General features: G+C 49.7%; 6 protein-coding genes across 6 annotated transcripts, besides 16 other annotated features; all 6 read left to right on the forward strand.

Annotated features, from left to right (window-relative positions):
• Positions 1-31: part of a microsatellite that runs on past the window's edge.
• Positions 1-11,185: part of a sequence feature (heterozygous, Esmeraldo-like haplotype) that runs on past the window's edge.
• Positions 166-186: a sequence feature (AT_rich).
• Positions 295-2,541, forward strand: Tc00.1047053506265.70 (hypothetical protein, conserved; the record flags this gene model as incomplete). Its single annotated transcript, XM_812420.1, has 1 exon — positions 295-2,541. The coding sequence occupies one exon, from the start codon at positions 295-297 to the stop codon at positions 2,539-2,541; it is 2,247 nt and encodes a 748-aa protein (XP_817513.1).
• Positions 335-397: a microsatellite.
• Positions 2,598-2,613: a microsatellite.
• Positions 2,614-2,642: a microsatellite.
• Positions 2,837-2,858: a microsatellite.
• Positions 3,290-3,334: a microsatellite.
• Tc00.1047053506265.80 (hypothetical protein, conserved) lies at positions 3,551-4,798 on the forward strand (the record flags this gene model as incomplete). Its single annotated transcript, XM_812421.1, has 1 exon — positions 3,551-4,798. One exon carries the CDS (start codon positions 3,551-3,553, stop codon positions 4,796-4,798), a length of 1,248 nt encoding a protein of 415 aa, XP_817514.1.
• Positions 4,958-4,980: a microsatellite.
• Positions 5,040-5,660, forward strand: Tc00.1047053506265.90 (hypothetical protein, conserved; the record flags this gene model as incomplete). The annotated part of the gene is made up of 1 exon (XM_812422.1): positions 5,040-5,660. The coding sequence occupies one exon, from the start codon at positions 5,040-5,042 to the stop codon at positions 5,658-5,660; it is 621 nt and encodes a 206-aa protein (XP_817515.1).
• Positions 5,842-5,897: a sequence feature (T-rich).
• Tc00.1047053506265.100 (ATP-dependent RNA helicase, putative) lies at positions 5,979-10,178 on the forward strand (the record flags this gene model as incomplete). Its single annotated transcript, XM_812423.1, has 1 exon — positions 5,979-10,178. The coding sequence occupies one exon, from the start codon at positions 5,979-5,981 to the stop codon at positions 10,176-10,178; it is 4,200 nt and encodes a 1,399-aa protein (XP_817516.1).
• Positions 10,417-10,446: a microsatellite.
• On the forward strand, positions 10,714-12,063 carry Tc00.1047053506265.110 (hypothetical protein, conserved; the record flags this gene model as incomplete). Its single annotated transcript, XM_812424.1, has 1 exon — positions 10,714-12,063. The coding sequence occupies one exon, from the start codon at positions 10,714-10,716 to the stop codon at positions 12,061-12,063; it is 1,350 nt and encodes a 449-aa protein (XP_817517.1).
• Positions 11,186-11,579: a sequence feature (areas merged during assembly that could not be assigned to a particular haplotype. This can correspond to areas where the two haplotypes were merged or to regions with more than two copies in the genome that were merged during assembly.).
• Positions 11,580-12,365: a sequence feature (haploid, Esmeraldo-like haplotype).
• Positions 12,196-12,215: a microsatellite.
• Tc00.1047053506265.114 (hypothetical protein, conserved) lies at positions 12,359-13,018 on the forward strand (the record flags this gene model as incomplete). The annotated part of the gene is made up of 1 exon (XM_812434.1): positions 12,359-13,018. The coding sequence occupies one exon, from the start codon at positions 12,359-12,361 to the stop codon at positions 13,016-13,018; it is 660 nt and encodes a 219-aa protein (XP_817527.1).
• Positions 12,366-12,429: a sequence feature (haploid, non-Esmeraldo-like haplotype).
• Positions 12,430-13,267: part of a sequence feature (heterozygous, Esmeraldo-like haplotype) that runs on past the window's edge.

The raw sequence follows: 13,267 nt of genomic DNA on the forward strand, positions 1-13,267 counted from the left end.
TTTTTTTTTTTTTTTTTTGCTTTTTTTCTTTACGTGAGCATTTTGGTTGGACTGCTTTCCATCCTCATCCTCATTGTCTTCTTTCCCCTCGTCCCGTATCACTTTTTTTGAGTTGCGCATTCCAAGAAATAGATTGAAAAGGAAGCATACAAATTGCACATACACAAAAAAAAAAAAAAAAAATTTGTAGCTGCCCGGGGGAGCTTGCAACCACCAGCAAAATTCTCCAAGCGGGGACACGCTTAGGGCATTTCTCTTGCCACGACCTCTCCGCTCACCCGGGCAGAACGCGATATGACGGTAGCTGGCAGTGACGACGACAAACAAATTGATCGTAGCCATCGTAGTGATGGGAGCTGCTGCAGTATCAGTAGTAGTAGCAGTAGCACTAGCAGTACTCATGGTGACGACGGGATCCCGCACGCCAATGGGGTGGTCAGAGTCCACCAAGGCAGGTCACTATTGTCAAGGATTTTCATGTGTCATTTATCGCTGTTTTGTGTGATTCGTTACCTTGCTCGGCTCTTGTTCTCTGGATTTGCCGCAGTCAGGGCTGCCAGGGACTCCGAAACGTACGCCATGCAAAAAAAAGAAGATGATTTCTCATGTGGGAACCAGAAAGACTCCGAGCGAGGTGGTGGGATCACAGCCAAAGGTATTCAAGCGCTCAGATCGCAGTTCCGGCTCGACTCTGACACCGATACAGAGACGACAAGCGGCCGTTCTTTCTCTTCTGCAGCAGTTAGTGGGGAAGCGCGGCGTCGCCTTCGGGCTAATTTACTTATACGTCAATTTTTTAAAAAAGAGAGAACCGAAAGCATGCTGAGGACTCTTCGTGTCCATGCTTGTACTTGGAACGTGGACCGCCAACCTCCCCCTAACGGCAATAATGGTTTTTATGAGTGGCTATTAGGGCGGAAACTAATGGGAAAGGTAACTACCTATTGGGATTTAAGCAAAGAAGCCAGAGAAAATAGCAATGAGACTACCCCTCCTTTTCCGATTGAAGAATTCCCTGATATTGTTATCGTTACTTTGCAAGAAGTGGAAATGGGCGGAGTTGTTCTCGTAAGGGAATACACTGAAACGGGAGTCATGTGGACAGAGGCCATAGTAGATGCCTTGAACAAAATTAGTGAACATCGAGTATGGTACAAGAAGGTGAAGTCGGTGCAGCTCGTGGGACTGGTACTTGTCGTTGTGGCACGCGTTGAACACATCAACTACGTGGCAAATGTTCGTGTCTCCCTCACAAGAACCGGTGCGATGCGTGGGGTCTGGGGAAACAAGGGTTCGGTTGGAATTCGGGCCACAATATACGGTAAACGGTTTCTATTCATTGCCGCACATTTCGTGGCACATAAACATAACGAACGCACCCGTACCCTTAACTACCATGCCTCGCTTAAGGATCTCATGTTTGAGATGCCGGCAGGCGTGGATAGTGAACTGGATGTGTTGGAGACATTTAGTACCGCCGCACGAGATTCTAATATGGAGCATGGCATCATTGAGAAGCGTTCGAGGTTGACGCCCTTCTTTCGAAATTTGCGCCGAACCCCCTCCGCGCTACTGGAGAAAGAAGTGTTGGACAAATACGACTATGTATTTTTTCTTGGGGACCTAAATTCCCGTCTACATGGTCTGAAAGGCACAGACATCCGTCGCCTGGTTCGGAACAAGGAGTACGATCGACTCATCTGCCATGACGAGATACGGCAAGGGATGGTCAGCGGGGACACTTTTGACGGCTTTCAGGAGGCCCTTATAGCGTTTCCGCCCACGTACAAACTTGACCGGAAAACAGATTTGTACGACACGAGTAGAAGGAAACGTGAACCTGCATGGTGTGACCGCATTCTCTTCCGTGTCTGTCTCCCCTGCGAGAAATCCGACGACGACGATAGCAATGATCATGATGTTGGTGGTGTGAATAGGAATGACGGGAACAACAAACAAGAAGGTGAGAACAGAGCTTTGTATGGATCTTTCTCATATTTAAATAGCAGCACCAAATTAATGTACAGCATGCCGGAGTTTTCGGTTCCTGTGGACAATGTAAATGAACGGCTCAACAGAACGGACGACGATGTCGTTTCGCTCCAATCATCTACTTCTTCGGTGAGTAGCGAAGGTGCGGTATCGTTGCTTGGAAAATCGGATTCCGTGTTGTCTGATGTGCACTATCGGAGCTGTTACTTGGAGACCCTGTCAAAAATGAGGGCACAGAATTTTCAAATTTCTTCTTTCACTCATCGTGACGTCTCTTTAGATGAAACAGAATCGCTGCCAACTTTTCTTGCTGCAAGGCGATCGACGTGCACCGATAAAAGATTCAAGTTTTTCCCGATGATTCCAAACAAGATGCTCGTCGTTGACTACCATCATGTGCAGGCTCTGCGACATTCCGACCACCGGCCTGTTTGTGCGCAGTTTAGGGTGTCCGTTCTCTCGTTCGAGAAGGATTTAGTGGACAGTGTGCTGCAAAAGGTGAATGAAGCTTTTTATTTGGAGGAGAATAATCCTCTTCACGACTCATGACATGATGGGTGTTTATTCCTGATACTCCATTAATTGGCTTCTGCTTCTTTTTGCCGTTTTTATTTTTTTTTTTCTCTCTCTCTCTCTCTCTCTCTCTCTCTTTTTTTTTTTTTTTTATTTGCGTTGAGCACGTACATTTTAATTATGTAAAATATATTTCCATCCATGGTCTGAGGAGAGGGGGTAAGTGAGTGGTGTGTTCCTGTCCTTTGAACTTTTGCTTTCTCCCTCCCTCTCCATAAATATGCGTGTACATTCCCTTCTTTGCATGTACACTTCATATGTCTTTTAATCCTGTTGTTGTTGTTGTTGTTGTTTATTTTCTCTGGGTTTACTGAGCCCTTAAATCAAGTTGCCGCTGGAAAGGGGGGAAAGGAAAATACAGTTTTATGCGCACCGATAGCAACGACTGCGATGTGGGACGCAGTTTCAAGGAGACTTTTTTGATTTACTGAAAACCGTCCTGGAAGCCAGCCTCCTGCAGTGGATTATTTTTTTTTTCCCGTATGTGTGTGCGTGTGTTAGTGCGTTTGTGATGTGGATTATTTTGTGCCATGGCAAATTCTGTAGGGCGGCACGTCTCTTCTCTTGCGCCTTCACGCCTCTTCCGCAGGCCGGAAAAGTGGCAGTTCTTTTCGACAAAAACGAACACCATTTTCTCTGTGTTTCTCCAGGGGCACTAGGGGCCCCTTCGGCGTATGTAGCCGAAGCAACAGTCTTTACCGAAGAGGCTTTGCGTTTCTTGTCGTTTCTTTTTTTTTTTTTTTTTTTTTTTTTTTTTTTTTTTTTTTTTGCGGGGGGGGGGAGCGGTTTACCATTGCTATCTTGATGGGACTCGCATTGCTCAGTTTTTTGCATTTGATCGCCTTGCTTCCTTTTTTTTCTCATGTCTGTGACTCTTGCGTTAGTTTCTCTGTAGTTCTGGTGTGCAGGCATTCCTTGTGTCCTTCTCAACTGGTCCCGTTTTCAATCTCTTTTCCTCTCTCTACATCATCTGTTAGAGGAAGTAATGCAAGGATTGCCGCATGGCGTGGATGAGCATTTTGGCATCCGTGTTGCCGCCAGGAGCAGCAAATTGCGTGCCAGACAAGAGGCTAATGGAAGAGCACATGTGGCGGGATCAGGGGCTCAAGTGCCCTTGCGCACCCGGACCATTTTAGCGCCACGGCTGCAGCTGCGCACCTACCATGACAACACAGCGATGCGTGATGCGCTGGAGGAGTTGAAAAAGGCATGCGGTCACTTTCCTCTTGACGATGCGGAGGAAATGGAAAAGATGAATCCCACGAATAGCAGTGCGGGCTTTACACCTTCGCAGCTCAATCAAATGCCTGGCCACTTGATTGTTTATTGCTTCACGTATTGTGACTTGGAGTCTCTTTGCGAGTTGGGGCGTGTCAGTCTCCGCTTTGCCGCCCTGTCCAACGCCAACCTTTTGTGGGAAACTCACGCCCGCCTGCGGAATGTAACAACGAGTGCGCCGGAATCTGCCCGAGAAGATCTCCGGCGTGCTGTGCTTGAGCAGCACGAAAGGTGGGAGGCGGAAGTACAGCGGCATGAACGCGAGTACGAGGCGTTGGAACGTCGCTTGCATGAGCGCGCCGCCGCTGAGCTCGCGGCCCCTGTCGACGTAAATGCTACCCTCGCGAACACTCGGCCCAGGAGATTTTTTGGTGGTAAAAGCAACGGTAGAGATGCCGGCAACGCTGCTGATCAAGAAGCATTTTCCGCGCAGTTAGAGCAACTTGAGTCAGTGAAACTAGACCTTATTCGTGGCATCCGCGAAATGAAATCGGAGCTGGCTCAGCAGAAGAGGCAGATTGAAGAGCTGCAAATGTGGGTGGCCAAGACAGAGGAGGCAAATTGTGAAGCGGGGAATACAACCGCCGCATGTGAAGCGGAGGGAATTACCTTTTTGGCTCTTCAGGCCTTTGAACGCCGTATCTGCCGAATCGTGCTGAGCGCTGTCAATGATCTTCCAACTGTGCTGCGCAGAGGCGTCGACGATTTTGCTACTATGGAACTGCTTTGTCTATTTGGTGCTGGCGATGTTGGCGGACGTGTGCGGCAGCGTTGGGCCGCCTTCAAACGTTTCTTTCCCCCGATGTCGGAAGACTACGGAACCGTCAGGTATTTACTTATGACTGGAGAGCCGCCCTCTTCAGACCGAGCGCGCGAATGCGTTGCTTCTCTCGGTGGTGTGATTCGCCGTGTGCAGCGGATGACAGATAATGAAATTGTGCAAATCATCATGTAAAAAACAACAACAAAAAAAGAATTACGTTCATGTGAAGTCTTGCAGAAGGAATGAGAAGATGAGAGTTTGTAGCGTGGGTCCTTGAACGGTATATATGTGTTTTTTTTTTTAACGTCGGGGCGCAGGCTGATGCGTTGTTCGGTGTGATAACCTTTTCCCTTTTCTTTTTTTTTTTTTTTTTTGCTGCTCTTTTTGGTGTAAAAAAAAAAAAAAAAGGGAGGGCGTTGATATTTGTCCGCAAATGCTTCGAAGATGGTCTGTTTTTGCTGTTGCCACCGAAGTGCCGACCATCGTTGCCACCACCACGACTGCAAGACCGTGGGGATCAGTGAGGGCTGCCAGCAGCAGCGCGACGGGGAATGGCGCCGGAGAAAATGCCCCATCGGTCGCAGAAGCAGCCGACGGCGCGGCGTATCGTGAAAGCCTGATTCAAGCGATATTGTCACGTGACAAGGAGATTTTTGAGCTGAAGCGGCAGCACGAGCTTTCCATGCTGCGGGTGGAGCAAAACCAGCGCCGTATTTTAAAGGACCAGGAGGACCGTGGCTTGTACTATGAGCAGAACTGTAACGTGCATACCTTTGACACCATCTCGGTCGGTCTTTACACGCAACGGAACACCCTCTACCACACCATGAGCGTCGAGAGACTGCGAAATGTGAAGCTTTTGCTGACACTTCTTGTGACTTTGTTGACATGTTTCTACCTTTACTACCGTTATATGATCAACCCTAACTGGGTGTACGTGGAAAAGCCACTGAAAATAATTGGGAGTCGCGTTGGGGCGTTGAATGATATTCGGACGCAATTGGGGAGCCAGGAGGAGGAAACGATGGCGATGCGATCGAAGCTGCGGGAGTAGAAAACAGCTTTGCTTCTCCGACTGTCGGTATTGCCGTCTGTGCCTGCTTGCCTGCCTGCGTGTTTATGTGTGTATTCTTTTCTTTTCGTGAACAGAAACTCCAATGCCCACGAATTCTGCTGTTTTTTCATGTGCGTATTTACGTATGCACGAAGGCATGTAATATATCTTACACAGCTGCTTTTTTTTTTTTTTTTTTGCGTTTCTTGTCTTTTTTTTCTTTTTTTCTTTTCTCTTGCTTGACTTGCTTCTCCCATTTCGGCCGGGTGGGAGGTGCTGGTAAGACGCACGTGCGAATAAAGGAAGCAACACGTCATAATGCGACGAATTTTTTGTAAATCTGGCCTTCTGGCCCCGGTCCGGGAAATGCGGCATGAGCGTGATTTCCGTGGCCCTAATCGCCAACGCCGACAGCGTGGATTTGGCGAGGGCCGTAGCCCTTCCAACTCACGGAACAATGACGACATTGGGATTTTGCAGATAAAATTTCACACCATACCGGCTCTGCAGGTGGACATGCGAGCAGAGACTCAGATCGAGTCGTTCTTGAGATCGCAGCTGCGGGAGGATGGGTCTTCGACGTTACTGTCAACGAATGCGTCAACGTTACCCAGAGTTCGTGTGATAAATGTTCCCAGGACCACCTTGAAGCGTGCCGTGCTGGAGTTCCACGTAAGGGGAATACCGGTGCGGGCTTTAGGGCAATCAACCCGCGCAAAAAGGGCCAGGGCGCTCTGCTGCATGCATGCAGCGAGGCTCATTGACCACTTTTCAGTAGAAGACACAGACAGCAGTGCTGCGCCTCTGCCGCTCGAGGAGGGCACTGAATTAAATGCTCACAAGAAATATTTGAAAAGTGTGATGAGTATTCGAAAAACGCAGGCTTTTGTTCCGCCTCCACAGCCGGAAGAATACGATTGTTGGGAAGATTATGTGGATGAAAGTAGGCGACATATTGAACGGCAAGAGCAAGAGCGACGAAACGAGGCCTTTCAGCTGCTGCGTATCCCTCATACTGGGAACCCATTGGTTGACAGGGCGGCGGAAATGACCGAGCAGGAGCGATGCACCGACCGATTGGCTCTTCAGAAACTTAACAATGAACTTCTTGGGGTCAGCAAGGATATGAATATTGTTCGCATCTCGCATCGTGTCTTTGTCGCCACACTCACATTGGACAGTGTGACGAATTTGGTTGCTACCGGTGTAGCTGAAAGTTCACAGGGGGCGAAGCAGCGTGCCGCGATGCATGCGCTTAACATTCTTACGCTGGTGAAGGAGCAACGGCAAGCTTCTGCCGTGGATGGAAAGACATCAGCTTTTGCAGGCCGTGGAAGCTGTGCCTCGTCTGAAGCCGTGTCACTCAGCCTTACCCCACGTTATTCCAAGATGCTGGACTTTTTTTCACTTCTTTTTGGTGTGACTCCGGCTCCTGTCTTCACAAGGGAGGGAAATTCCTATATTTGTCACATGGATTTGGACGGTGTCAAGTGCACGGGACAAGGCATTAACCGGTTTGAAGCGGAGCGCCATGCCATTGAAAACGCATTGGGAGAGATGGAGTTGTATGACGAGCGGTTGCAGGGCATTAATAGCATCATTGCACAGTATCCGAAAGTCCAGCCACAGTGTGTTCCGACTGCCAAATTGCCGGAGGCGTTGAGGAATGAAATTCACGCCTTTGTACAGCGCTGTCGCACCGAACTTCACTTTCCAGTTGATGGCAATACGGTGGGAAACGAAGGCCATGGTGGTACTCCTGAAAAAATTTCAACTGATGACGTTTTGGATGCCGAGACACGGGCGGCAATGAAGGCACTGGAGGATGTCAGACGCGATGAGGCCTATGCGAGACGATTACGCGATCGGCTGTGTAACCTCAGGGCGGACCCTAAATATCTTGAGCAATTTCACATGCGTCGCTCGAGCCTGGCAATTGCTTCTGTGGAGCAGCGCATACTTGACGCGATGGATCAGCACCGTGTGGTTGTCGTATGTGGAACGACCGGATGCGGCAAAACAACCCAGGTTCCGCAGTACATACTTGATAGGGAGATTATGGAGGAACGTGGGGACCGCTGCTGCATCGTCGTGACTCAGCCCCGTCGACTGAGTGCCTTCAGCATCGCGGATCGCATTGCAAGTGAGCGACTGGAAGTGGTGGGGAAAGATGTGGGGTATGCTGTGCGTTTGGACGCTCGGCCAGGCCGTCACATCACGCTCTGCACGACCGGAGTTTTGCTCCAGATGTTATCCGGTATGCCGTCGCTAGACACGGTGAGTCATCTTGTGATCGACGAGGTGCATGAGCGTGACATCAACTGTGATGTGGCTCTGGCTCTTGTCAAACAGCTGCTGCTGGAGGGCAAAAATACAAGGTTGAAGGTTCTTCTCATGAGTGCAACGATGCAGTCTGAGATGTTTGCTTCTTACTTTGGTGATGTGCCTGTGATATCCGTGGAAGGGGCCGTGTACCCTGTGAAGGTATGCTACTTGGACCACGTGGCCCATCTTTTTCAGCATTCATTCCCTCCCGGCTACTATAGTCCCATGTTTGATGCTCTCAGCAGCGCGACCACATCGCAGGGCCGCAACACATACCGCGGCAGGGGTGGATATCGGGGTACAAGGTGGCAACTGACAACACCGCCAAAGACAGACTACGTTCTCATTGCACGTCTTATTGAACGAAGTGTGGAGGTTGATCTTCACGGGGAAGTGGAAGGAAAGTCTGTCCTCGTGTTTCTCCCGGGATGGAAGGAGTTGATGGCTGCAAAACAGGCTCTCGAAGCTCTTAACGGGGAGCAGCGGTATCATATCATTCTCTTACACTCCTCCGTGGACGCGAAGAAGCAGCGGGAGTGCTTTTCACCGGCGCCCGAAGGATTTGTGAAGGTGGTGCTTGCCACAAACATTGCTGAAAGTGGTATAACCATTGATGACGCGGCAGTGGTGATTGACACCGGTCTTATCAAGCAAACCTCGTGGGTATCGCGTGTGACTGGGACCCAACAAGAACATCATGCCTCTTCGTATTCCACTCAACTTGCTTTACAGTATGCAAGCCGCGCCAACTGTACCCAACGCAAAGGCCGTGCGGGGCGCACACAAGGTGGTATTTGTTATCGTCTTTTTACGCGAGAGGTTTGGGATGTGTTGCCTTTTTTTCAGGAGGCAGAAATTCATCGTGTTCCGCTTACACAAGTCCTGCTGACCCTCTTGTCACTTGGACACACAAAACCCAAAGAGACTCTTCAGAGGTTTATTGAACCACCTTCTGTAAAAAATGTTGAGGCTTCCATGCGACAACTGCGAAGCTTGGGGGCAGTGACTGCGGATGAGAAGTTAACGCCGCTTGGGTTGTATCTGTCACGGCTGCCATGTGACCCGCGAATTGGGAAGATGATTATGATGGGTGCTGTTTTGCGTTGTATGGACTCTGCTCTAACGATGGCAGCGACCGCGGATGTCAGCCCATTTGTGACAAGCCGAGAGGTCTCTTTTGAGGTGCGACAAAAACGACATGTCTTTTCGATGGGATCACAGAGCGATCACATCAGTGTGTTGAATGCTTACAATGCCTTCTGTGCTCGTCAAGGCGATGGTGTCTTTGCCAGCGAACAATATATCCATCGAAATAACATGCGGATCATTTCCCGCTACAAGCAACAGTACCGTGACATCCTCCGCCGTTCAGGATTCATCCGGGATGGGGAATCATTCTCTCTTGAAGCCCCTGAGGATGAGTTTATTATCCCCAATGATGATGCGGTGGCGCCGCTGCATGTTGATTCCGGTTTACTTTCCCTTGATGCTGCAGACGTCACACTCGTTAAGGCCTGTCTCTGTGCAGCTCTCTTTCCTAATGTGGCTGTGCTTGACCCTTCCCCGTTGCTTCAGGGCGGAAAAAAGGCGAAGACGCTGGTGATGCGCACCGCCACGCACAAAAACATCTCACCTTCCAAAGATAGTGCGTGCCGCCGTCTTGGACCTCCTCGTGCCCATGGTGTACTGACCCCAAAAGAGTTTTTTGGTAGAGATGCGGAGAGTGGTGCCGAAGCACCTGTCATTCCCTCCATGTTTTACATATACCAGAGCATTTTTTGCGTGCAGGAATCCAGAGAAGAGTTTCTTACACAAGTTTCTTCAGTGAGTCTGTGGGCTCTGCTGCTATTTGGTGTCGGTGAGGCGGACATGCAATTTGACCCTCTCTTGCAGCTCTGTATTCTGGGGGGTTGGATAGGCATACACATCGATGCCAGCTCCTTTGCCACGCTGCACGCACTTCGCACCACCCTGCACGCCTGCGTTTGGAGAAAATACCAGAAACCGGATGACGAGAAGAACAATGAGGCACTTGAGGTTCTCAGGCGACTCTGCAAGGAGGTATTACAGTCACCGCCAAATGATAAGGAGCAGTACCTGAACCGTCTTGTCGATACGGGGCGTATTCTCTCTCCGTCACAGCTGGAGCCAATGACCGCAGACACCAATGACGAGAATTTTGCATGGGAGTGATGGCATACATTTGAGCGTTAAGGAAAAAGAAAGAAAGAAAAGCCTCCAATTTATATTTATTTTGTTTGTGTGTTCGTTTTATTTGCCCGGTTCATAAGCGTAATAAATAAGGTATTCGCTGTATAATTCACAGAAATGTTTTTACTTCTTTTCTTCCGCGCACTCACATAGCTTATGAAGACGCTGTGTAACGTGCAATGCTTTTTTAGGGTAGCGGAATGTATAGTGTAGGCAACGTTATATATATATATATATATATATATATGTACTGGGCTACGCAAATCACTTTCTATTATTGCTATTGTTGTTCTTGTCGCTGTTTTTTTTGGTGGTGGTAGTGGTCGCCTTTTTCTTGTTGCTCCCTTGTTATTATTACTGAATTTTCTCTGTATGTCAAGGGGGAGGCGTGGGGAATGAAGAGCTCTCAAGACTTCATCCTCCCGATGTATGTGAATGTGTGTTGTTGTTGTTGCTGGACTCGTTGTCTTCCTCACGTTCTTTGCTTTCAACAGAAGACAGTGGACGCGGCAAAAAGATGTCCGCGAGCGGTAGCACCAGCAAAGACGCAAGCCCTTATGTTTGCCTCTCGGCCCATTGTGATTTGCTGCATTTCATCGGCCCGGTGCCTCACCCTTACGGCGGGCCAAACCCGCAGACAATTGCACAACGTGCCTCGCAATACGTGCGTTTTTCGTGTGAATCCTGTGAGAAGGCACCGACCGTGACAGTGAAATGCGAGCACCCGCTGTTCCCGCCCATTCCGGTTACGAGGACAACCGACGGGGTGCCATCTTTCCCGCTAACTGGCATTGAACTGGCGCGTTGGGCGTACCGGGAGAACTTTGAGTCTGTCGCGTCGCAACCGCAACTGAATCCGCACGAGAAGAAAGTTGACGTGCCTCATCCGCCCCTGCAAGGCGACTCCGCCAGAGTGACTCATGAATCCGCGTTTCCAGAACTAGCATCAACAGCACCGCTGGAAGAACCCGAATCGACCATGGCGTCGGGGCGTTCTTCCTGTATTGTGAATTTTCACGCTCTGCGCCGCATATTCCTGCAGACATTATTCATTTTGAATCTCCCTCATAGAAGTCCTGCGGTCTCATTCAGATTGTCCCTGCATGATCCCAGGCCTTTTGGTGTCACAAGTTTTTTTCTCCTCCCTCGGTGCGCGGAAAAGATGGCGGCGTTGGCACATCCCGCGAAAGTAACTCTTACCGTTGCAAGGACTACTGGCGGTGATACACTTCAGTGCTCCTGTGACTGCCTCCATAAGAAGGACGAAGAAGAGGATAGGATCATTTCTTCGCAACTACTATGGGAATTAAAAGAGGGGGATGAAAGAGAACAGTACGCCAAAGATCCTGTTGAGTTGGATTCGTTTCTTACGGGGACAATGATTCCAGTGCTCTTTGCCCTTCCTGAGGGTCTCGCTCAGCTCATTGAAAATAAGGGCGTTCAGACTTCACGGGCAATTGGTTGGTCTCAGAGACGCTCATTCCACCTCTTGGCGCTGATTGCACACTGTGTGTGGTGCGAAAAGGTGGCTTGGTGTATCATGAGCCGTTTCAGTGTTTCAATGGGTTTGTGTAGACGCCAGAAGGCGCGCCTGAAGTTACGGAACAGTGCCTCCTTGGAATCTACTGACAAGTGGGAATCGACACTGTTTTTTTACCCCACAGCGTTTAATGATGATCGTCACCAAACAACGAGGGGACGTTTGGAGGCTATTGACGTCACAGCCACTTCGTGTGCAGCATTGATTCAGGTGACAGTTTGGGGATGCGATGAGGAGATGGAATGGGAGTGGAATGGCGAGACCCCTCACGCGTCCTCTGCGGGTCTGTGCGATTTCACGGAGCTGCTTGAGAAGAAGAGATACTGACTGTGTATTTCGTGGTGAGTGCAATGAACGAGATGAATAGTGATGAAAAAGAGAAAGGCCGTAACGCGATGGCATTGACACGGCCCTTTACAGAAGGAACGGGGAGAATTCTTCATGGTGGGCCCTGCAGCGTTTTTTTTTTTTTTTTTTTTGCTTTCTCTGGCAGAAAAGGGGTCTGGCGAATAGCCACGAAAAGGAAGGGGAAGAGGAATAACAAAGGGAAGGGAGTGGGAGGAGGGGCATTCTCTTCTTGCTTGATTGCCCTCTTACTTACTGGAAAGTGTAAGAAGGGAAGATGACGGCCTGGTATTTCTTGCAGTCTGCACTTGTGGCACTCTTTTTTGTCAAGGATGTTTCGGCATTGGAACGCTGCCGCCCTATTGAGAGACTGAAGGGCCTCAACCAGGAGATACTCGCGATGCAGAGGGGAGGGTTTTATGCAGGTTATGAGTACTTCTGCGCCGAAGACGCTCCCCGGCAATTCCACTGCCAGTGCGGAGTTGACACCATCTGCAAGAATAAAACAGATGCCTGGGGTAGGAATGTTGGGGTGTGCGCCTGTTGCCCGTGGTGGATGATAGTTTTATTCGCGATTCTTACTGTTGTCGCGGTGGTGGCCATCAGTACTACCCTCTACGTGTGGTGCTGCCGCGGCAAATGGTGGTTTGACGGATACCCGCCACCGGTTAAAGCCATCATGTGCCGCCGCGGAGCCGCCACCGTGGTGCCCGCCACAGGGCCGCTGCCGCCGAACCTCTTTCGTGGCTACCGCACTTCGGAGTTTGTGAGTGAACCCACCGAGCAACCCCCGTCACGTGTGCCCCTTGCAGCCCGTGGCGGCGAGGCACCGAGGTATTTGTACCATGAGCATCGCCGGCACTCATCACCACCACAAAATCCGCCGCATTCACTGCAGCAACGTCTTAGCGAGCGGAACCCTCTGAGCCATCGCTAGTCGGGACATCTCGATGTGTCGCAAACACGCTACAGCACCCCCTCTCCTCCAATCCGTGGGAAACAAATCGGGAATTTCGTTACCCCGGCCACCACAATGCTCTTCGAGGGTAAATAATGGATTGACGAGTGGGAACGGAGAAAAACAAAAAAATATTTGCTGTTAAATCAAAAAGACAAATAAAAATCCATTTATTTGCTTGCATCTTTTCTTCTTTGTGTCCCGAGGAAACGATTTCCAAAATGTGAA

The sequence above is a fragment of the Trypanosoma cruzi genome, genomic scaffold, assembly GCF_000209065.1.
Source record: "Trypanosoma cruzi strain CL Brener 1047053516391 genomic scaffold, whole genome shotgun sequence".
In the NCBI taxonomy this organism is placed as follows: domain Eukaryota; phylum Euglenozoa; class Kinetoplastea; order Trypanosomatida; family Trypanosomatidae; genus Trypanosoma; species Trypanosoma cruzi.